The sequence below is a fragment of the Chlorocebus sabaeus genome, chromosome 12 (genome assembly GCF_047675955.1).
Source record: "Chlorocebus sabaeus isolate Y175 chromosome 12, mChlSab1.0.hap1, whole genome shotgun sequence".
In the NCBI taxonomy this organism is placed as follows: Eukaryota; Metazoa; Chordata; class Mammalia; order Primates; family Cercopithecidae; genus Chlorocebus; species Chlorocebus sabaeus.
This window is the reverse complement of record NC_132915.1, coordinates 55,786-78,215: the sequence shown is the minus strand read 5'-3', so window position 1 is coordinate 78,215 and position 22,430 is coordinate 55,786. Positions and strand designations below refer to the sequence as shown.

General features: G+C 44.4%; 1 protein-coding gene across 3 annotated transcripts in view; it reads left to right on the top strand.

The window, feature by feature from the left end:
• Window positions 1-21,716, top strand: part of FBP2 (fructose-bisphosphatase 2) — a 36,973-nt gene extending 15,257 nt beyond the window's left edge. The window contains exons 4-7 of one of the 3 annotated variants that reach the window (XM_007969935.3): window positions 4,195-4,335; window positions 8,058-8,195; window positions 17,025-17,144; window positions 21,302-21,716. In XM_007969935.3, the coding sequence (XP_007968126.1) occupies window positions 4,195-4,335; window positions 8,058-8,195; window positions 17,025-17,144; window positions 21,302-21,496 (594 nt within the window). In that variant the 3' untranslated portion in view covers window positions 21,497-21,716. Of the gene's footprint in view, window positions 1-4,194; window positions 4,336-8,057; window positions 8,196-17,024 lie in introns of all 3 variants that reach the window. The other 2 variants (XM_007969936.3, XM_037998726.2) reach the window with 2 other exon arrangements.
• The last annotated feature ends 714 nt before the right edge of the window (window positions 21,717-22,430 follow it).

Here is a 22,430-nt window from a genome sequence, read left to right as displayed (position 1 = left end):
AGGGAAGCCTGGAGTGTATCATCAGGGAAACCTGGAGTGTGTCATCAGGGAAACCTGGAGTGTGTCAGGGAAACCTGGAGTGTGTCATCAGGGAAACCTGGAGTGTGTCATCAGGGAAACCTGGAGTGTGTCAGGGAAATCCGGAGTGTGTCATCAGGGAAACCCGGAGTGTGTCATCAGGGAAACCCGGAGTGTGTCATCAGGGAAACCTGGAGTGTGTCAGGGAAACCTGGAGTGTGTCATCAGGGAAACCCGGAGTGTGTCATCAGGGAAACCTGGAGTGTGTCATCAGGGAAACCTGGAGTGTGTCAGGGAAACCCGGAGTGTGTCATCGAAACCTGGAGTGTGTCAGGGAAACCCGGAGTGTGTCAGGGAAGCCTGGAGTGTATCAGGGAAATACATAATTCTTAGCAACCGCATGAGAAACTTTCTAATTATGTTGACAAATTTAGACATATCAAGGAAAGTACAGAATCAGGTAATAATGTAGGAAAACATTGCTTTTCTAGACTTTTAAGATAAAACATTTTAGTGCCAGGCCATGACAATAAAAATTGGAGGAAAAAGGTCACAAGGGTTGAGGAAAAAGCTGAATGAGAGAGTTATCCTCTCAGGCCTTCTCGAGGCAAAGCCGAACTTCTGGGATAAGATTCTGAGAAGTTTGTTTTTTTTGTTTGTTTTTTTTTTTTTTGAGATGGAGTCTGGCTCTGTCGCCCAGGCTGGAGTGAGCGGCGCGATCTTAGCTCACTGCAAGCTCCGCCTCCCGGGTTCACACCATTCTCCTGCCTCAGGCTCCTGAGTAGCTGGGACTACAGGCGTCGGCCACCTCGCCTGGCTGATTTTTTGTATTTTTAGTAGAGACGGGGTTTCACCGTGTTAGCCAGGATGGTCTCGATCTCCTGATCTCGTGATCCACCTGCCTCAGCCTCCCAAAGTGCTGCGATTACAGGTGTAAGCCACTGTGCACGGCCTATAAAATTATTTTTAAAAAAGGATACAATTTATAGAATTATATAGTCATTAGAATTATTATTTCTACTAACTTTAAATTTTAGTGGAAATTTAGTAAGCAAGAAGTTCTGAACTGTTTGTCAGATGTTAGTATTTTATAGATGAAGTCATTTCACAATTTTAGAACCATGTTTTCCTATATTTTATTGTAAATTATTCCCATAATTTATTATAATTCTTTAAAAATTGGAAATGACCCAGACATTCCAAAAGCATTTATGATTTAATTTAAAGTAATTTTAAGATTTTAAATTATAGAAAAAATCCACTTACAAACATATATTTACATATATTTCATTTATGTGTATTTAATTTTTTTATCTTTAAGTTTATCTAGATTCTTTTGGAAAACAGGTATTATACAAAGTTAGTCATTATTTAAAGTTATTCACTGTTAAGCATTTTTAAAGTCCGAACATTAGGTGAACACCTAAGAAAGAACCTCAGAGTAAATCCATGGGCATTTTGCCAGTAACTCAGAGGATTCAGTTGCTTTCGTTGAACTAACAATCCTAACTTATTCTTATTTGTCAAAAAATTACACAAAGATTGCTCTGTTTGGTTGGGTTACAGTCTTACAATCTGTGTGCCAAACCCTGACACTTCAAACATTTAACAGAGGCAAATATAAGATTTATTTGCTTAGATACAAATGTATGCTGACGACTCTGAAGGCATTTTTGTTTTTATTTTACAAATAATTTTGAAGCCAGTTTTATTTATCCAAGATTCATGTGAACTTGGAAAGCATTTGAACTTAATTTATGTGTACTCATTACTTATAAGCCAGCTTGGTAGCATGCTAGACGCGACACGGAACATAACGATAACATGTACATCACATATCTAAACATGTATGCATCCATACACAAACAAAGATCGAAGAGCTTTTATCTGAGAACTCTAGCCATGAGAGAGCATCACGAACTCACTGACCTATGAAAGACGGCTGGCTCCACGTTATTTTTCTGACAAAATTGGAAGCTGTTCACACGGCTAACTTTGTTTGCCCTGGTAGGTAATCCAAGGGAAGCTGGCAGCCGATTTTGGGCAAAGCAGTCTCTATGGCAGTTGGTTTTTTCTTTTTAAATCTTTTATCCTTTTTTTCTGTTCAGTTTCAAATGAGTTTTCAATGTTTATATTCGATTTAGACCATAAACAATGAGTCTTGTCTCAGCACCAGCAGCTTCATAACAGCAGATTTAAAGCAGGCCGAAAAGAGAGGAAGGTAGGGAGCTAAAGAAGATTCTACTGAACTCCACAGTGAAGGTTAACTATTTGAACTCTAAATTTTTCCTGTTGTAATTTGCCCATCAGTTTAAAATGTGCACAAAAATGGGCCAGAATATGTAACCAGTCCCAAAGAAGATGACAAAATCAGAGGCTGTGATGTCGGAAACTGTTTTCCTCCTTCAAGGCGAACCCCTGGATTGGACAGGAAATGAGAAAAAGAAAAGAGAGAGACGTAGAGGAGAAAGGTCACGTTTTACAGGAAGGAAGAGGAAAGAGAAAGGAAGGAGGGGAGCTTTGTGAGCCTTCCAGCCACTGCCAGGCATGGAGTCAGTACCCAGGTTTGTCTCCTGTCAGGGAGAGCCTCAGCACCCCAGACCTGCACGGTGTGGGATGAACCCTTCCCACCTTTGCAAGTCACCAGTCGAGGTGAACTGTTTCCAGCCAGAGGGAGCTATGGGTGCTTTTGGCCAAGAGGAATAAGGCTGTAGGTGGCTCCAAGATAATCAGGAGGATGACTTGGAAGAAGTTAGGGGAGGGAGGGCTGAGTAGAGCTCCAAATCCCTCACCTCAGTTTCCAATGCCCTCCCCACCCCTGCCCTGGAACAGCCTGAACCCAGCAAGGCCCCAAGGCTGCCACAAATACAAATGCATAAAATGCTCAAATGGTGTCACTAGCTGCCAAGTCTAAATAGAGCAGAGCCCCAGTGGCACCCAAAAAGAGGCAGACGGTGGTCAAATGCACTCCGACTAACTCACCAAGTTCCAAAGTTTCAAAGTTCCCAAATCCCAAAGTTTGTCACTTCTCTAAAGTCACTTTCATTGCACCAGTGAGACATTGGAGGCAGCAGGCACTGCAGCAGAAAGAGAAAGAGAGGATCCCCAAGACAGAAGCATCTAGGCAGCTGCCGGAGACTCCCTAGCGTTCCGGCCAAGGGGTCAGGTAGCCACAAGCAGCCGGAGCCCACAGGCAGCCCTAAGCCCTGCCCAGTAGAAACCAGACCGTGGGCTCGGGCCCCCGGAGCACACTGTATGGGCCACTAAAATTGTAGCTGAATGCAGGTCCACATGCTCACTGCCTGCAGAGTCCAGCTAACAAGAGTGAGTCCGGCTAGAAAGAAAGTGACTTTATTAACCACGACTAGTAAAGGGGCAGTGGCAGATTCCCATCAAAGCAACCACTTTGACTATTTCAGGGGAAGGGAGGGGTTTAAAAGAGGAAAACTTGATTAAGGAGGGCATGCAGGAATTGTGCTGAGTGCCGTATCTCTGTGTCTTGTTTTTGTGATTATCTTTGGTGCCAATCCACGTGGACCTCAGGCTGACATCGTCTCAACAATGGCTGAGTTGTTAATTAGCCACATTGAAGTAATCTCTGGAATTTTGCAGCTAGGTCTCCATGTTTGGTCTTTCTGTCTCAACATTACCTCCTGGAACTTCTAAGAAGGCACATAATAGATAATAGCATGCAGTTAGCTAAATGTGCAGGGAGTATTGTGGTGAGAAAGGGAGCTATTTTAAAGCTAAGAGAAAAGGCTTCTGCAGTTTGCTTCAAGGTTATATCTTGGAACCCAAGAGAAGGGAAAAATGTTTTAAAATATGTATATCCAAATAGCCTCCCGGGTTCCTGCCATTCTCCTGCCTCAGCCCCCCGAGTAGCTGGGACTACAGGCGCCCACCACCATCCCCGGCTATTTTTTGTATTTTAGTAGAGACGGGGTTTCACCGTGTTAGCCAGGATGGTCTCGATCTCCTGACCTCGTGATCCACCCGTCTCACCTCCCAAAGTGCTGGGATTACAGGCATGAGCCACCGTGCCCAGCCGTAGCAGCTTAAATTTCTAAGAACTGCGCTTCCTTCAGTGGTTTGAGGAGACTGAAGCCCAGGCCCCTGGCAAAGGATTCTCTCTGGAGACAACAATAACACATGGCATTTCTCTCCTCTCTTCCGCAGACCTCAGAGGATGAGCCTTCTGAAAAGGACGCCCTGCAGTGTGGCCGCAATATTGTGGCCGCAGGTTATGCATTGTACGGTAGTGCAACCCTGGTGGCTCTCTCCACAGGGCAAGGCGTGGACCTCTTCATGCTTGACCCGGTAGGTACAGATTATGGCATCACCTGTGCCTGGGGACTCCATAGGCCTCTGTGCCTTAATGCCAGTTCTCTGCGATAATGTCCTGGTTATTCCTAATACTTGTTTTGGGGACCAGGGGGCCTGAGAGTGTAGTTTGGGGAGCCAACGCCATCACCAGAAACCATGAAGGGCCTCTCTCACAGTGAGGGCACTCGGGGGTAGGAGTGTCCTGCAGAGCCAGTTGCATCAACTCAGGCCCTGTCCTTAAGGAGCACATTTTCCAAAAATTCACTCAATCTCTTTGGCTTATGAGAACTCCATGGTTTAAGAATCACAATTCTGCAAATTTCCAGCAGAAGCTTGGGTTCGTTAGAGCAGCAGCATCTAGTAGAATGCTCTGTGCATTTCACTTTTAAATGCTGGATGCCTTGCCCGTCACTTGTGAAATGCTTTGCCAAGTATACTGAGGTCTTGTGAAAACTCAGATAATGTTGACCAAAGAACACGTCAAAACCTGTTGTGTTCACTTAGACCAAAGGTAGGTATTTAAAGTTTTGATTTACAGATGTTTGTTGAGCATCTGCTGTGTCCCAAAGCACCATTCCAGACAGCGGAGATGGAGCGTTGATCAAACACGCATGCCGTTCCTTGTGGAGTCACATGTTAGTGCACACGTGTGGAGGGAGGAGTCTGCAAAATTTCAGAATGACATGGAGTTAACTCACAAAACAGAGTTTACAGTATGGAAACCCAGAAACTTTTCAAATAGAATCTTTCACATATACGCCCAATAGACCAAGACCCATCGCTGTGTCAGTTTGCTAATGCCCTATGTTCAAAGAAGCTGGCAAACCCTGAGAAATTCTGTGGCTTACAAATATTACCCTCAGACAATAAAACACCCTTTCTAAAGTTGTTGTAGAATAACAGCTAAGAGTTAGATAATTCTTCGTAAGTGGTAGGAATGTAAAGTACCTGCCCTATGAAATTTACATCTATTAATGCATTTAAATGTCGCAATGGCCCTGAGGTATGTCCTACTGTTTTCCCATTTTCAGATGGGGAAAGTGAGGTGTAGAGAGAGTGTAACTTGCGCACGGTCGAGCTAGTGACTGGTATCAGGAGTCACGCTCCAGCAGTCTGTGCTTTAATTACTCTACCACACTGAATTTCCAAGATAACTGCTCTTGAGTACAAGCAAAATATCTCCAAGAACATTCTGAGCAGTTCTAAAGGTGGTGGGAGGTGCTTTGACTCAGGCACCCAACTCAAGGACTCCCAGGCACAGACAGATCCTCTGTTTTCTGCCCTCAGTCCTGACAGCAGGGCCCAGTCTGGACCCGGGTGGGCACCAGAGCTTGTCAACATGACGGAAGGAAGAGCTGAACCATAGCATCTTTCCAGATCTCTGTGTATCAGCCTGAAACCCCTTTGGATCACATCACCCTACTAAAAAGGACATTTGAGCAAAGACCCAGTGCACAAAGCTTAGTCCTGCTTGACATCCAGCAGAGGCAGCTTGTGGCAGGTGTCACAGTTAGAAATGCCGTGGAGAGCGGCCAGCAGCTCATGGAAGCAGCATTCCCTGGTGGGTCAAACAGCCTGTGAGACCTGTGGGTTTGCAGGACTGGTGATTTGATTTTGTCCGAACACACGTATTGTTCAGGCACGGAGAGACCACCTCCTCTTAACCAACTCTCCATTGTGGGATAAAGCTCAATGTCAAGGCGCTCATTCACAAATGGGAGCTGTTGTTTCTTGTGACAAGGATCTGGTTTCTGATCATCGGTAACAGAGTGTATGAGAGCCCATATTAAAAACCAGCGGTTGCCGGTGACCACACAATCAGAACAAAGGAACACATTTTCCAGGTTAATAAAATTGTGGAAACAATATTCCCGGGGCCTGGGAGTCCCAGCCCCAGCCCCAGCCCCAGCCCCAGGAGTGGATCAACACAAGGCATTTTCACCCACCCTGATGCAGATTGAGCGCCTCTGTCCAGGTGGTGAGGGAGTGCCGCTGTTCAGATGACGGTTGCACATCTCCACCCTCTTTGCTGAAAAGCAAGAGTAAAACTGACCCCAGCTCAGCTAAGTGAAAAGAGTTACTGCATTGATGGGAAAGCTGAGGACCCTGGCTAGGAATGGGCAGGACTAGAGCACCAGGAAGCAGGAGGCACGGCAGTGGCCTCGCAACATGGCCGGTCTGGCCTGGACACCAGCCCTGGTGCTGCGCCTCTCACTCAGGTTTCAATCCCAGGGAGGGTGTCTCATTTTCAAGCTAAGGCACATGCCTGACCTTGGCCTACAAGGGGCCCAGATATGAGTCTTCCTAGACTGGCATCCAATGAGAAGAGTTAATTCTTCAAAGCAAGTCAGGGCACTTTTCAGAAGTAGAAATCAGCGCCGGGCTGCTCCAAAGCAACAGATGCCCACAGCGAATTAAAGCTCATGAGTCAGAGACCATCACTCGTGCACCTGTAACAACCGGAAGTTAGATTTAGCAGGCACTGCAGAGCAAACGCGGGGTGCTGCATAAGGAGGGAGTTGAGACGGGCTTATAGCACTTGGGGTCTTGCTTGGTGATTCTAAACAGGATTTGAGGAAGAGAGGGTCAGTCCGGATTGGATATTGTCTGGAAGTGGGTGCAATCAATGACTAGTTACCGTAATAATTTTTATCTAGGAGGCAGGGAGATTGAAGTCGTTTGTCACTCATGTTAGGCAGGAGAGGATTGAGTTGTTTTGTTACTGAGTCTCCTTGGCACTGGCTTGTTTCGGACACAGACAGTGCCAGCTCTCGTAGCCGCACCTCTGCTATGTGCAGTCATTCTGTGGCCTTGTCTCTTTTTATCCTGGGAATACCTCTGATGTTCCGTGGGAACCTTCTGACCTAGGTGCCGACTGTGAGCTGTCATTTTGGAGTTTTTCACTGTCTCAAAATCTTTGACATTCATCAAAATGGATCTGGTTTCCAGGCTCTGATTTTCCTCCTAGTGACTTTGACAGACACGAGCATTGAAGGTGGTATCTGCCACAAGCTGATCACATTTTTAATGACTTTTAGTGATATTACCAGAACTAGACAAAGGGGTATTTGGGAGATGCCCTGCAGGTATTGACCACGGCGGCTCCAGGGGGACTGCAGAGGGACTGGGCGTAGTTCTATTAATGTGTCTGAGGATTCCTTTAGATTTTACCAACTTTTTCCTTATGCTGGGTGAACACAGTTTCTTCCTCTTTTCCCCAGATAAGACTGGGATAGCAGAAACTGTGAATGGTTTCTACAGTTTAATCACTAACATAAACAAAATAACTGTACCACAAATTAATGGTTAAAATGCATCCCTCATACAACAATGTAACTTCTTCCTCTCACTGTTGATGGCCCATCTTCCTGAAAACGTTAATCTGGGGGTGAGAACTGGGGAGATACACACAGCTGGGTTCCTCATACCTCGCTGATAGTGGAAGCCACAAAGGAAGAGAAAGAAGACTATGGCCTCTTCCTTTGAATTGTCTTCCTGCTTGCTGTGTTACTGCTTGGGCTTCCTGTGGGCTCCATGTGATCCCTGATCTTCCCACCAGTTGTGAAACCACCACAGGGCAGGCTCAGAGTGACCCCAGCCAAGCCTGGGCTCTGCCAGCAGGGCCCCCATCTCCTGCTCTCTTTGTGGGGATCCTGCGGTCGGCTTCTGTTTCCTGGCTTCTCTCCTCTTCCTGGCATCTCTCTTCATGTTGCTAGGCTCTTGGTGAATTTGTCCTGGTGGAAAAAGATGTCAAGATTAAGAAGAAAGGAAAGATTTACAGCCTGAATGAGGGCTACGCCAAGTACTTTGATGCGGCCACCACTGAATATGTGCAGAAAAAGAAATTCCCTGAGGTGAGTGAAGAAAGCCAGGTGGCACAGAATGCTGTCCCCGTGGGGTCCCGTTTGGGCGGTGGCTTCGGGGGCTTTGCTGAAAGAGGTTGGTGCCACTGTTCATGGCTGTGGTCAGTAGGAAGATGATGGACTCTGCCTTTCTTCATAAGCATTTAGTATCTTATGTAGCTAAAATTTACCTTCTAAAGGTAGTACTTATCTTTACATTTGAGCTTTTCCAGGATAAATTCTTTATAAAGAAGGTAGGGATCATATTTACAAAATTCAGAGCTCAGGCCAGATCCTCTCTGAAGTCATTTGTTTAAACTAAACTCCAACCTATAGATTCACTCACTCAGTTGCATTTGCTTTTAGAAGAAATAATTATATGAGAGGCCCTCAAAAAGTTCATGGAAAAATGAAATTAAAAGGGATTAAAAACATAAAATATAAACTTTAGTTCTCAATATAAGCTCCATCAGGTTCAGATGCTTTTGTAAGGGCTCATACCCACCCTTTAATCCGTCTGTAACGAACTGAGGCACGGGAATTTAACCCTGTCAAGGCTGTCTTTATAATGTTATTTGCCGAAGAGAAATGGGTGCCCTTTAAAGGTTTTTTAAGATTAGGAAACAAAAAGAAGTCAGAAGGAGCTAAATCAGGATTGTAGTGATTTTCCAGCAAAACCCTTGCAAAACTGCCATTGTTTGATGAGAAGATTAAGCAGGAGCATTGATGTGGTGGAGAAGGACTCTGTGGTGAACTTTCCTGGGCTTTTTCTGCTAAAACTGTGGCTTTCTCGGAACACTCTCATAATAAGCAGATGTGGGCCAAGGATGTTTCTCCCCAGTGTTGTAAAAATGAATGGGTGTAATCATCAAGGGCAAATTGTATCCTACACCTTCAGAGGCCCTTGCTCCCCTCCCCCAAGTTACGAGCATCTATAGTTATCCCTCCCTCCTGCCCTCGCTCCCTCCCGCCCTCGCTCCCTCCCGCACTCTCACCTATCTCTCTTTCTCTCTCTCTCCGTCTCTCTCTGTCATCTATCTATCTATCTATCTATCTATCTATCTATCTATCTATCATCTATCTCTCTCTCTATCTTTAACTGATAGATTTCTCATAGCTTTTCTTTACAGAGCAAAGGTTAGTTAAAGAGTAGAAACACCTGTCTCTGTTATGTCAAGTCCTTCTGGGCTAAAAAACTAGGAGCTTAGCAATATGGGTTCCATCTCTAGTTCCTGAGAGTTCACTGTGTGTCTGTTGAAAGATTCTTTCTGTATTTAAATGTTTTGATTTTATAACTTAATGTTTTCTCTAAATATAAAAATTATGTTCCTGTGTAACACATCACATGGAAGACACCAAAAAATATAAGAAAATGTAAACAAAATCCATGTGTAAGATGCTTCACCCTCAAAAACCCCACTGTGGGCCACCACATCTGGCTAGTTTTTTGTATTTTAGTAGAAACGGGGTTTCACCATGTTGGCCAAGATGGTCTCGATCTCCTGACCTCGTGATCCTCTGGCATCAGCCTACCAAAGTGCTGGGACTACAGGCGTGAGTGACCACGCTCGGCTGAACATCTTGATACATTTCTCTAGGGTTTGTTTTCTGCAAATGTGCTTACCCAGTTATCAAATGTGGTTCAACTGGAAACAGTTTTTAAACCTGCTTTTCTACTGACTTCACGAGCATTTCCGAGTCAGTAAAAGTTCTTCAAAAGCACATTGCTGTACCGTAACATGCTTAATCATTCTCAGGTTGTTCCACACTTAGGCTGTGTCCAGCTTTTCACTCCATAAATAATGCTGTAGTGAGCCCCTTTGTACCTCATTTTTCTAATCTGAAAATTCCCTTAGAAGGCATTCCTAGAAGTAAGGCTGGGCATGGTGGCTCACGCTTGTAATCCCAGCACTTTGGAAGGCCAAGGTGGGCAGATCACTTGAGGTCAGGAGTTTGAAAACAACCTGGCCAACATGGTGAAACACCATCTCTACTAAAAATACAAAAATTACCTGGGTGTGGTTGGTAGGTGTCTGTAATCCCAGCTACTTGGGAGGCCGAGGCATGAAAATCACTTGAACCCAAAAGGAAGAGGAGGCTGCGGTGAACTGAGATTGCATCACTGCCCTCCGGTCTGGGCAACAGAGCAAGACTCTGTCTCAAAAAAAAAAAAAAAAAAAAAAAAGGTATGAAGGCATTCTTAGAAGTAGAATTATTTCTGGTAAAACAGAATTCTGGAACCTCACTTCAGTCTTCACTCTCAAGTCAGGCCAAGGTGCTTCACCTCGGGTCTGATAGAGTGTTAAGTATCTAAAATAGGAGAAGACTTGGTAATTTTTGTCTAAATGTGGTTTCACGGCATGCAACTAGAAGACAACGGAATATGATGATGTTCATTGTAATTACGATTTGGGGGTGTTTCAAGGTGATAATAATAATAGCTAACATGTATTGGGTGATTAACATGTCGTAAGCCCTATTTTAGTGTTTTACGTGTAATAGCTCCTTTTATCTCATAACAACTCTTGGAGGCAGGTACAGATGGGGAAGCTGAGGCACAGAGTAGTTCAATTACTTATCCAAGGTAAGTGGCTGAGCCAGGATTCGAACCCAAGCATTCTGGCTGTCAACCCATCCCCTTAACCACAACGTGAGCCTGCTTGGAAACAATCACGTGGGGAAGAATCCTCACTCCCACACACAGGTGCGTGGTTCAGGGCTGCCTAACCTCAGGGGAGACAGCGCCTCCCTGCTGGCTATGGAGTTTCTGCCTCCTCCACCCCGGTTCCTCTTCCTGCTTTATGAGCTGTGCACCTGCTGGGTGTGGACAGGACAGAAGCCCAGCTGCAGAGCACCCAATTCCGTATCTGGAAGGGAAGAGGAATGTGAATCAGGCCATTCTCAGGAATCTGCTTATTGTGGAGGAAATGAATGAGAAACACTGCTTCAGGGCTCTGGTAGTTTGTTTTGCATTCATTTTCATTTTTGACAATTGTTAGAGCATTGGACTCACCTAATTAGCAGAAATATTTCCTTACATTTTTCACAAATTCCACCTGTTGGTGCAGTGCCAAGTGTGAGCCATAAAAACTAAAAAAGATGGTGACCATGAATTATGGAGGAGGAGACTAATCATTAAAATTGTCATCATTTTATTTATTTAACTTTATTTTATTTATTTATGTATCTATTTTTATTTTGAGATGGACTTTCCCTCTTGTTGCCAAGACTGAAGTGCAATGGCGCGATCTCGGCTCACCACAACCTCCACCTCCCCAGTTCAAGTGATTCTCCTGCCTCAGCCTCCCGAGTAGCTGGGATTGCAGGCTTCCGCCACCACACCCGGCTAATTTTTGTACTTTTAGTAGAGACGGGATTTCACCATGTTGGTCAGGCTGGTCTTGAATGCCTGACCACAGGTGATCCACCTGCCTCGGCCTCCCAAAGTGCTGGGATTACAGGCGTGAGCCACCACGCCAGGCCCATTGTTTTATTTTTAATTGACATATAATGATTGTACATATTTATGGGATATATAGTGATGTTTCATTATATATAATGTACAGTGATCAGATCAGTATAATTAGGAAATCCATCATCTCAAACATTTATTATTTCTCTGTGTTGGGAACATTCAATATCCTCCTTCTAGCTTTTTGAAAATGTCAGATATTATTGTTAACTATATTCATCCCACAGTGGTTTAGACACCAGAACACATTCCTGTGATGCAGGTGTGATTTTATTTTCCACACTTTTATTTTGGATTCAGGGGTAGTTGTGCAAGTTTGTTATATAAGTAAACTCGTGTCATGGGGGTTTGTTGTACAGATTGTTTGGTCTCCCAGGTACTAAACCTGGTATCCAATACTTCTCTTTTCTGCTCCTCCCCTTCCTCCCTCTCTCCACCCTCAAGTAGGCCCCAGTGCCTGTTGTTTCCCTCTTTGTGTCCATGAGTTTCTCATCATTTAGCTCCTACTTGTAAGTGAGAACATGTAGCATCTGGTTTCCTATTTCTGTGTTAGTTTACTTAAGATAATTAGGCCTTCAGCTCCACCCATGTTCCTGCAGAAACATGATGTCATTCTTCTTTACGGCTGCATAGTATTCCATTGTGTATATGTAGCACATTTTCTTTATCCAGTCCACCACTGATGGGCATCTAGGTTGATTCCATGTCTTTGCTATTGTGAATAGTGTTGCAGTGAACATACACATCCATGTGTCTTTACAATAGAATGATTTCTATTCCTTTGGGTATATACCCAGTCATGGGACGGCTGGGTCAAATGGGATGGCTGCTTTTAGCTGTTTGAGAGATCATTACACTGCTTTCCACAATGGTTGAACTGATTTACACTCCCACCAACAATGCATAAACATTCCCTTTTCTCTGCAACCTTGCCAGCATCTGTTACATTTTGATTTTTAAATAATTGTCATTCTGACTGGTGTGAGATGGTATCTCATTGTGGTTTTGATTTGCATTTCTCTAATGAGCAATGATATTGAGCTTTTTTCATATGCTTTTTGGCTGCATGTATGTCTTCTTTTTTTTTTTTTTTTCTTTTTTGAGAGGGAGTCTCTCTCTGTCACCCATGCTGGAGTGCAGTGGCACGATCTCAGCTCACTGCAACCTCCGCCTCCTGGGTTCAAGTGATTCTTCTGCCTCAGCCTCCCAAGTAGCTGGGACTACAGGCACGTGCCACCATGCCCAGCTAATGTTTGTATCTTTAGTAGAGATGGGGTTTCACCATATTGGCCAGGCTGGGTGTGTCTTCTTTTGAAAAGTGTCTGTTCATGTCCTTTGCCCATTTTTTAATGTTTTTTTTTCCCCTTATATATTTAAGCTCCTTATAGGTGGTGGATATTAGAGTTTTCTCAGATGTATAGTTTGCAGAAATTTTCTCCCATTCTGTGGGTTGTCTTGTTTATTGACAGTTTCTTTTGCTGTGCAGAAGCTCCTTAGTTTAATTAGATATCATTTGGCAATTTTTGTTTTCGTTGCAATTGCTTTTGGTGTCTTTGTCATGAATTCTTTGCCCATGCCTACATCCAGAATGGTATTGCCTAGGTTGTCTTCCAGGGTTTTTATGGTTTGGGGTTTCACATTAAGTTTTTAATCCATCTTGAGTTAGTTTTTGTATATGGTATAAGGAAGTGGTCCAGTTTCAACCTTCTGCATATGGCTAGCTAGTTATCTCAGCACCATTTATTGAATAGGAAGTCATTTCCTCATTGCTTGTTTTTGTCAGCTTTGTTGAAGGTCAAATGGTTGTAGGTGTATGACCTTATTTCTGGATTCTCTATTGTGTTACATTGGTCTATTTGTCTGTTTTTGTACCAGTGCCATGCTGTTTTGGTTATTGTAGCCCTGTAGTATAGTTTGAAGTCAAGTAATGTGGTACCTCCAGCTTTGTTCTTTTTGCTTAGGATTGCCTTGGCTATTCTGTCTCTTTATGGTTCTGTATGAATTTTAAAAGTCTTTTTCTAGTTCTGTGAAAAATGTCATTGGTAGTTTCATAGGAACAGCACTGAATCTGTAAATTGCTTTGGGTAGTATGCCCATTTTAACAATATTGATCCTTTATATCCATAAGCATGGAATGTTTTTCCATTTGTTTGTGTCATCTCTGATTTCTTTGAGCAATGTTTTGTAGCTCTTATTATAGAACTCTTTTACCTCCATGGCTAGCTCTATTCCTAGGGATTTTATTATTTTTGTGGCAATTGTGAAAGGGATTATGTTCCTGATTTGGCTCTTGGCCTGGCTGTTTTTGCTGTAGGGATGCTAATGATTTTTTTGTATGTTCATTTCGTATCTTGAAACTCTGCTGAAGCTGTTTATCAGCTTAAGGAGCTTTTGGACCAATACTATGTGGTTTTCTTTTTTTCTTTTTCTTTTTTTTTTTATTTTGAGACAGAGTCTCACTCTGTTGTCCAGGCTGGAGTGCAGTGGCGTGATCTTGGCTCACTGCAAGCTCCACCTCCCAGGTTCACACCATTCTCCTGCCTCAGCCTCTCAAGTAGCTGAGACTACAGGTGCCTGCCACCACGCCCAGCTGATTTTTTGTATTTTTAGTAGAGACGGAGTTACACTGTGTTAACCAGGATGGTCTCGATCTCCTGACCTCGTGATCTGCCCACCTCGGCCTCCCAAAGTGCTGGGATTACAGGTGTGAACCACCATGCCCAGCCGACCAATACTATGGGGTTTTCTAGCTATACAATCATGTCATCTGCAAAGAGGGATAGTTTGACTTCCTATTTTGCTATTTGGATGCCCTTTACTTATTTCTTTTGCCTGATTGTTCTGGCCATAACTTCCAATACTATGCTGAATAGGACTGGTGAGAGAGGGCATCCTTTTCTTGTGCCAGTTTTCAAGGGGAGTGCTTCCAGCTTTTGCCCATTCAGCATAATGTTGGCTGTGGGTTTGTCATAGATGGAGCTTATTATTTTGAGGTATGTTCATTCAATACCTAGTTTGTTGAGAGTTTGTAACATGAAGAGGTATTGAATTTCATTGAAAGCCTTTTTCTGCATTTATTGAGATAATCAAGTGGTTTTTGTCCTTAGTTCATTTTATGTGATGAATCACATTTATTGATTTGTGTATGTTGACCCAACCTTGCATCCCAGGGATAAAGCCTACTTGACTGTGGTGGATAAGCTTTATAAGGTGCTGCTGCTGTGTATTTTGATGAGGATTTTTGCATCAATATTCATCAAGAATATTGGCCTGAAGTTTTTTTTTTTTTTTTTTTTATTGTGTGTCTGCCAGGTTTTGGTATCAGAATGATGCTGGCCTTATAGAATGAGTTGGGGAGGAGTCTTTCCTCTTCAGTTTTTTTGGAACAGTTTCAGTGGAAATGGTATCAGCTCTTCTTTATATATCTCGTAGAATTCGGCTCTGAATCTCTCTGGTTATAGGCTTTTTTTGGATGATAGGCTATTTTTACTGATTTAATTTTGGAGTTTGTTATTGGTCTGTTCAGGGATTCAGTTTCTTCCTGGCTGTTGCAGGAGAGTGTATGTGTCCAGGAATTTTTCCATTTCTTCTAGATTTTCTAGTGTGAGTACATAGAGGTGTTCACAGTAGTCTCTGATGGTTTGTATTTCTGTGGTGTCAGTGGTAATATCCCCTTTGGTATTTCTCGTTGAATTTATTTGGATCGTCTCTCTATTTTTCTCTATTAATCTAGTGAGCAGTCTATCTATCTTATCAGTTTTTTTTTTTTTTCAAAAAACAAACTCCTAGATTCATTGATCTTTTGATTTTTTTTTTTTTTTTTTTTTTTAGACGGAGTCTCACACTGTCACCTAGGCTGGAGTGCAGTGGTGCAATCTCGGCTCACTGCAACCTCTGCCTCCCAGGTTCAAGCAATTCTCCTGCCTCAGCCTCCGGAATAGCTGGGATTACAGACACACACCACCACACCTGTCTAATTTTTGTATTTTTAGTAGAGATGGGATTTCACCATGTTGGTTGGGCTGGTCTCGAACTCCTGACCTCAGGTGATTCACCCACCTTGTCCTCCCAAAGTGCTGGGATTACAGGCATGAGTCACAGGGCCCAGCCATGAATTGTGTGTGTGTGTATGTGTGTGTGTGTGTGTGTGTGTGTGTGAGTCTCCTTCAGTTCAGCTCTGATTTTGATTATTTCTTGTCTTTTGCTAGCTTTGGGGCTGGTTTGCTCTTACATCTCTAGTTCTTTTGGTTGTGCTATTAGGTTGTTAATCTGAGATCTTTTTAACTTTTTGATGTGGGAATTTAGTGCTATAAATTTTCCTCTTAACACTGCCTTAGCTGTGTCCCAGAAATTCTGGTTATTTTATCTTTGTTCTCACCAGTTTCAAAGAATCTCTTGATTTCTGCCTTAATTTCATTTTTTATCCAAAAGTCATTCAGGAGCAAGTTGTTTAATTTTCATGTAATTGTATAGTCTGAGTGATTTTCTTAGTCTCAATTTCAATTTTTATTGAGCTGTGGTTGGAGAGTGGCTGGTGTAAGTTCAGTTCTTTTGCATTTGCTGAGGATTGTTTCATGTCTGAGGGTGTGTTCAATTTTAGTGTATGTGCTATGTGTGATGAAAAGAATGTATATTTTGCTGGTTTTGGGTGGAGAGTTCTATAGCTTTCTATTCTATAGATGTTCTGTAGATATAGTTCTATAGATGTCTAACAGATTCATTTGGTCTAGTGTTGATTTGAGGTCTTGAGTGTCTTCGTTAATTTTCTACTTCAGTGATCACTGTCAGTGGGGTGTTGAAGTCTCCCACTATGATTGCGTGGGAGTCTAAGAGCTTGCTTTATGAATCTGAGTACCCCTGTGTTGGGTGCATATCATTTAGGATAGTTAGGCCTTCTTGTTGAATTGAGGCCTTTACAATTATGTAATATCCTTCTTTGTCTTTTTTGAACTTTATTGGTTTAAAGTCTATTTTGTCTGAAATTAAGATTGTAGCCCCTGCTTTTCTCTGTTTTCTATGTTTGCCTTCCATCCCTTTATTTTGAGCCTGTAGGTGGCACTGCATGTGGGATGGGCGACTTCCTTTTTCTTTCTGTTTGTTTGTTTAGAGACTCTTTTAAGATTGCTGCAGGATATTGTCTCATCCTTTAAGCAGTCCTACATTTGGTAAGTCCAGTCACACCGTAAGGTTTGAGGAGCTCATCACGAATGAAATGCACAATTATATAATCTTTTCAATTCCTACACTAGTGGGTGGAGGATAGGGGATCAAGAAGGCAGAGGTCACACCAACTGGACTTGTGACTGCGAGTAGGTGCAAGCTAATTCTGAAAGCCACTGGATCTTGCCTCTTCTCTTTCTGTCTTCTAGGATGGCAGTGCTCCCTATGGGGCCAGGTACGTGGGCTCCATGGTGGCTGACGTGCACCGCACCCTGGTCTATGGAGGAATCTTCCTGTACCCAGCCAACCAGAAGAGCCCTAAGGGCAAGGTAATTCTCCCTTGCCCACTGGCTGTGCATCGGGTCGGGGAGGAGGGGAGCTCCCTCCCCTCACGCCTGCTGTTTGGCTACTGCACTGCTTCATGGCATGTCTGTGTGGGGACGGGCAGGGGAGGAAAAATACAGGGAGCTGTATTTCCCTTGAGTGAGTCTCCAGGCTGTGGGAGGTTTGAAGAAGGAGGCAAACAGGCTGACGTTATGTGACTGGTGATTCTCACTGGTCTTACCCCCTCCAGCCTCACACCCGCCATTCACCGGAAGCCTGCTGTGTGTCTCACTTTCCACAGGCTGCATCTGACTTTTAGCTTCAGCACCAGCTGATTTGGTATCATGGACCCCATAGGGAGCCTAATAAAACTTATCAACACACTTCCCAGAACAAATGCATGTAAACGTACACATTACATACACATTACACGTTGAGGGGGTTCATTGATGCCCTGAAGTCCACCCAAATATCCCCTAGAGAATTTCCAAACCCTAGAATAAGAACTTCTGCTCAGAACTCAGCCAATATATCTGGAAAGGTAGTTTCTGGAAGGTCTAATTGCAATTTAATGATGCAAAACTGAAAATACTTGTATTATCAAGTGAGAATCTTATGATCCAGCTGTCTTGCATAGAACCTCCCATAAAAATGCATCTGAATTTCAGCCGATCACAGAAATAGTAGGTAAGTAGTGAAATCAAATAAAGGCCTCTGTTTTCTCTGACACACTAACAGCCAGCAACACATTTTTCTGTCTCTCAGAGTCACCTTGAGATTCGAGTTATTCGAATGCTAGGAATCAAAGCCATGCTGAGAGATCTAACACAGCACACGGAAGCCAGAGAGACTTCAATAGGTTGGTGTATCAGGTGTTTCTCTCCGTGTGAGTGCTTAGCCCGAGTGTGTTCACCCACTGAGCTAAGCACACCGATAAGCCTGCAGAAGAGGCGCTGAAGGGAAGCTAAGCGCCACGGAGGACTGAGTGAGGCAAGTAGAAGACGTGGAAATTCTTTTTTGTTTTTTTTTTGGGGGGGGACAGAGTTTTGCTCTGTTGTCCAGGCTGGAGTGCAGTGGCGCAATCTCGGCTCACCGCAAGCTCCGCCTCCCGGGTTCACACCATTCTCCTGCCTCAGCCTCCCGAGTAGCTGGGACTACAGACGCCACCACTCCAGGCTAATGTTTTGTACTTTTAGTAGAGACGGGGTTTCACCGTGTTAGTCAGGATGGTCTCGATCTCCTGACCTCATCATCTGCCCGCCTTGGCCTCCCAAAGTGCTGGGATTACAGGCTGAGCCACCGCGCCCGGCGAAGATGTGGAAATTCTTAGAACCACTCTGGTCACTTACTCAGTTACACTGGGGAGAACATAAAGATCAATTACTACTGATTATTCAGATGATTATAAATGAGTCAGAAAATACCCACATGGGATCACATACTCATATCCTGTAAGCACACGTCACTCCATAGATAGATCTGCGTTTGCTGCGCATAACCACCACCCATTCTGAAACTTCTGTTGGATCCTGATCTCTGCGTTTCTGCTGTCATGGTCCCTGTGCCCACCTCTGTGTGTGTGTCTGTGCGTGCATGTGCAAATTCCTACGCTGTGTGTGCCTGCATCTGTATAGCTGTGTAGATTTAATTGCAGAGAAAGTACAGGTCATGGTCGGGTGCGGTGGCTCAGGCCTGTAATCCCAGCACTTTGGGAGACCAAGTCGGGCAGATCACGAGATCAGGAGATCCAGACCATCCTGGCTAACATGGTGAAACCCCGTCTTTACTGAAAATAATAATAATAAAAAAATTAGCTGGGCATGGTGGCGCATGCCTATAGTCCCAGCTACTCGGGACGCTGAGGCAGGAGAATGGCTTGAACCTGGGAGGTGGAGCTTGCAGTGAGCCGAGATCGCGCCACTGCACTCCAGCCTGGGCGACAAAGCGAGACTCGGTCTCAAACAAACAAACAAAAAAAAGTACAGGTCACATGTCACATGGCCTGTAGGCCAAGGTGCCATGAAGTCCTGGGCATTTTGGTATTAAATTTCCTACAACAGGGGCATCTGAGGTCAGAGCAAAAGTAACTTGGCTCCAAGACAAGCACATTATGTACTAAGGCTGAGCTTTTTTTGGTTAAAGTATTTCAGTCAACAGGGTAATTGATTACAGTCTGAGACTTTATTGTCTGATACCCCAAATCCCTCCCATAAAAGGGGAGAAAAATGCTGAGCGCTACAGGCTGTCAAGGTGAGGGTCTCCTTGGCTAGACTGTCCTGGACAGCGTGGCCTCCCGTGTCCCTCCTGTGGGTAATGAAGGACAGAACTATCTGCCCCCAGACAGCCTGCATGCACCACAGCTTTTTTACACCCTTCTGGGCACCCATTACTTTAAGAGCCAGAGGTCTAGGGTGAGGGCATCTTACACTGTCTGACCAAAATGGCAGTAAATACCCCCATGGAGTCTTCACCTACTTTCTCTTGAATGCCTGGATCTCCAGCCTAGGCCAAATATATCGTGTTTCTCTCCTTAATATATATAATATATACAATAGAAAAAATATAACAACATATAATATATAAATATATACTGTGATATATAATAACGTAATAACATATAAATATATAATAGAACAATAGAAAAAATTCACCATAATATGTGACTGTTTCTGAAAGTAGTTTAAATGTATCACCAAAACGGACTGGAAGAAAAGAATGGTAAGGAAAGGCTGCACACAGCTGGGTCAACCATTTTGCAAGGTGATAGTGGAGAATGAACTTCTGGGAAGTCACACAGGTTGCACTGATGGGGAGAAAGGAGAAGATGATACGGAGTCATGCACAGCAGCAGGGCCTTCGGCCAGAACGACACCCTGAATCTAAGGTGATGGGGGTGTGTGTCGTGCGTCAGGCTGGGGGCGTCATGACATCATCACAGAAATAGACCTAAAAGGTCCATTCAATCCAACCCCATTCATTTCTATTCACCGCGTACTCACAGGACACAGGCGGCCTCCTGCCAGTTCTCACGTGCCTGCAGGAGGGTCAGAGGAGAGGGGCCTTCCTTCCTCCGAACAGGCTCAGCCCGGGGTCTTGTGCAGAGACTGGCAAGCAGGGCACAGGCTGATTTCAACCCAATTTCTGCCCTCGGCTGGGACCCCTAGTGCAGGAAACACAGTGGCCTTGCTTGGACCCTTCCTTTGTTTTTGAGACAGGCTCTCACTCTGTCTCCTAGACTGAAGGGCAGTAGTGTGATCACAGCTTACTGCAGCCTTGAACTCCGGGGCTCAGTTGATCCTCCCACTTCAGCTTCCTGAATAGCTGGGATCACAGGTGTGCACTACCACACCTGGTTAATTTTTAAATTTTTTGTAGAGGTGGGGTCTCAGTATCTCAAATGGGATCTCAACTTCCTGGACTCAAGTGATCCTTTTGCCTCGGCCTCCCAAAATGCTGGGATTACACAGAGGAACCAACACTTTCAATGTGTCAGGCACTACTGAGAGTGGAGATAGTACAGGGACCAGCTAGGATGGAAGCCAGGCATTAAAGAGGCCTCAGTGTGATGAGTGGTACCAGAGGGGAAGTACAGGATGCAAACGATGGGATTTCACTTAGTCTAAAGGGGCAAAAGACAAGACCATTGAAACACCAGCAAACTAGTTAGAAAAGTCAAAGCTTAAGATGTGGAGTTCCTCCACACAATCCCAGCCACTGTGGCTGTCCCCAGAGAGGCAAACCGGCATGCCCAGCTTACTGTCCCATCCAAGCTTGACTCTTTACCAGCCTTGAGGTCTCACATACAAAGGCTTCCACCCAGGTCTGCAGCATCAGTTTGCCCTTATTGAACCGAGAAATAGGAGCCTAGATCTCATCCAAGTCAAGAGGCAGCTCCCTGGTAAGCACAGGGATCACAAGATGGGCAGATACCTGGCTCAGCCACCTGGCCAGAGGGGCCCCAAAGCTTCTGGATGAGCGCCATCTGATGCATCTGGCCTGCTGTAGGCTCTAAAGCTCGGGCCCTCTCTTGTGAGGGGCATGGTGCACTCATGCTAGCCAGATGGAAGCTCCACAGTGCAAACTGCTCCCCCAACTTTAGGGGCATGGCTCGAGACATTTGGCCACTTGCAGAGTTTATTCACCTGCCTCTGTTCCTCCACAGCTCCGGCTCCTGTATGAATGCAATCCTGTGGCCTACATCATTGAGCAGGCAGGAGGCTTGGCGACCACGGGGACCCAGCCTGTACTGGACGTGAAGCCTGAGGCAATTCACCAGCGAGTCCCCCTCATTCTGGGGTCCCCAGAGGATGTGCAGGAATATCTCACCTGTGTGCAGAAAAATCAGGCAGGCAGCTAGTGAGCTTCACCCCACATGCCCTCTTCTCTTTGTCTTGTACCTTGTCTAAGGTCCCTAAATGGATGATAAACAGAGATGGTAGCGATGAGTATACAAAAGGTAAATCCACTTAATCACATACAGAAGAGCAACAACAAACTGCTTGTGACAGGTTTGGAAGCCACAGGCGATTCTGTGGTCAATGTGAAGGACTAGAAATAAAAACCCACATGTGAAAAGAGCGACTTTGGCTTGTCTTCTGTCAGAAACAGCAGCAAATATGGTTATAATTCTGTCAACCCACATAGTTGGCAGCTGTATGCCTGGGGGCAAAGAGCACATAGATTAGTTAAGAATTTGTCAGCCAGGCGCGGTGGCTCACGCCTGTAATCCCAGCACTTTGGGAGGCCGAGGCGGGCGGATCACGAGGTCAGGAGATCGAGAGCATCCTGGCTAACACGGTGAAATCCCATCTCTACTAAAAATACAAAAAACTAGCCGGGCATGGTGGTGGGCGCCTGTAGTCCCAGCTACTTGGGAGGCTGAGGCAGGAGAATGGCGTTAACCCGGGAAGCAGAGCTTGCAGTGAGCTGAGATCATACCACTGCTCTCCAGTCTGGGCCACAGAGCGAGACTCCGTCTCAAAAAAAAAAAAAAAAAAAAAAAAAAAAGGATTTGTCTTGGCTGGCTTGAAATTTGAACCTAGTGTCTTATCCTGTAGTGATTACCTCCCTCACATGTAAATTTCCAACTTAATGTCTTAGAAGAGTATTTGTGTCTTATTTTGGATAAACTTGAGTTAGAAATCTCATGGCAATTAAATTCTGAAATTTCTGACTGAGCCTATTTTAGGAGTCTACAAGTTGGATGACCAGTCACAGTTTGAGTGGAAAATGGGATCACTTATTGTCAAAGCCAGTAACTAAATAGAGTCAATATTTAGAAATTAACTACT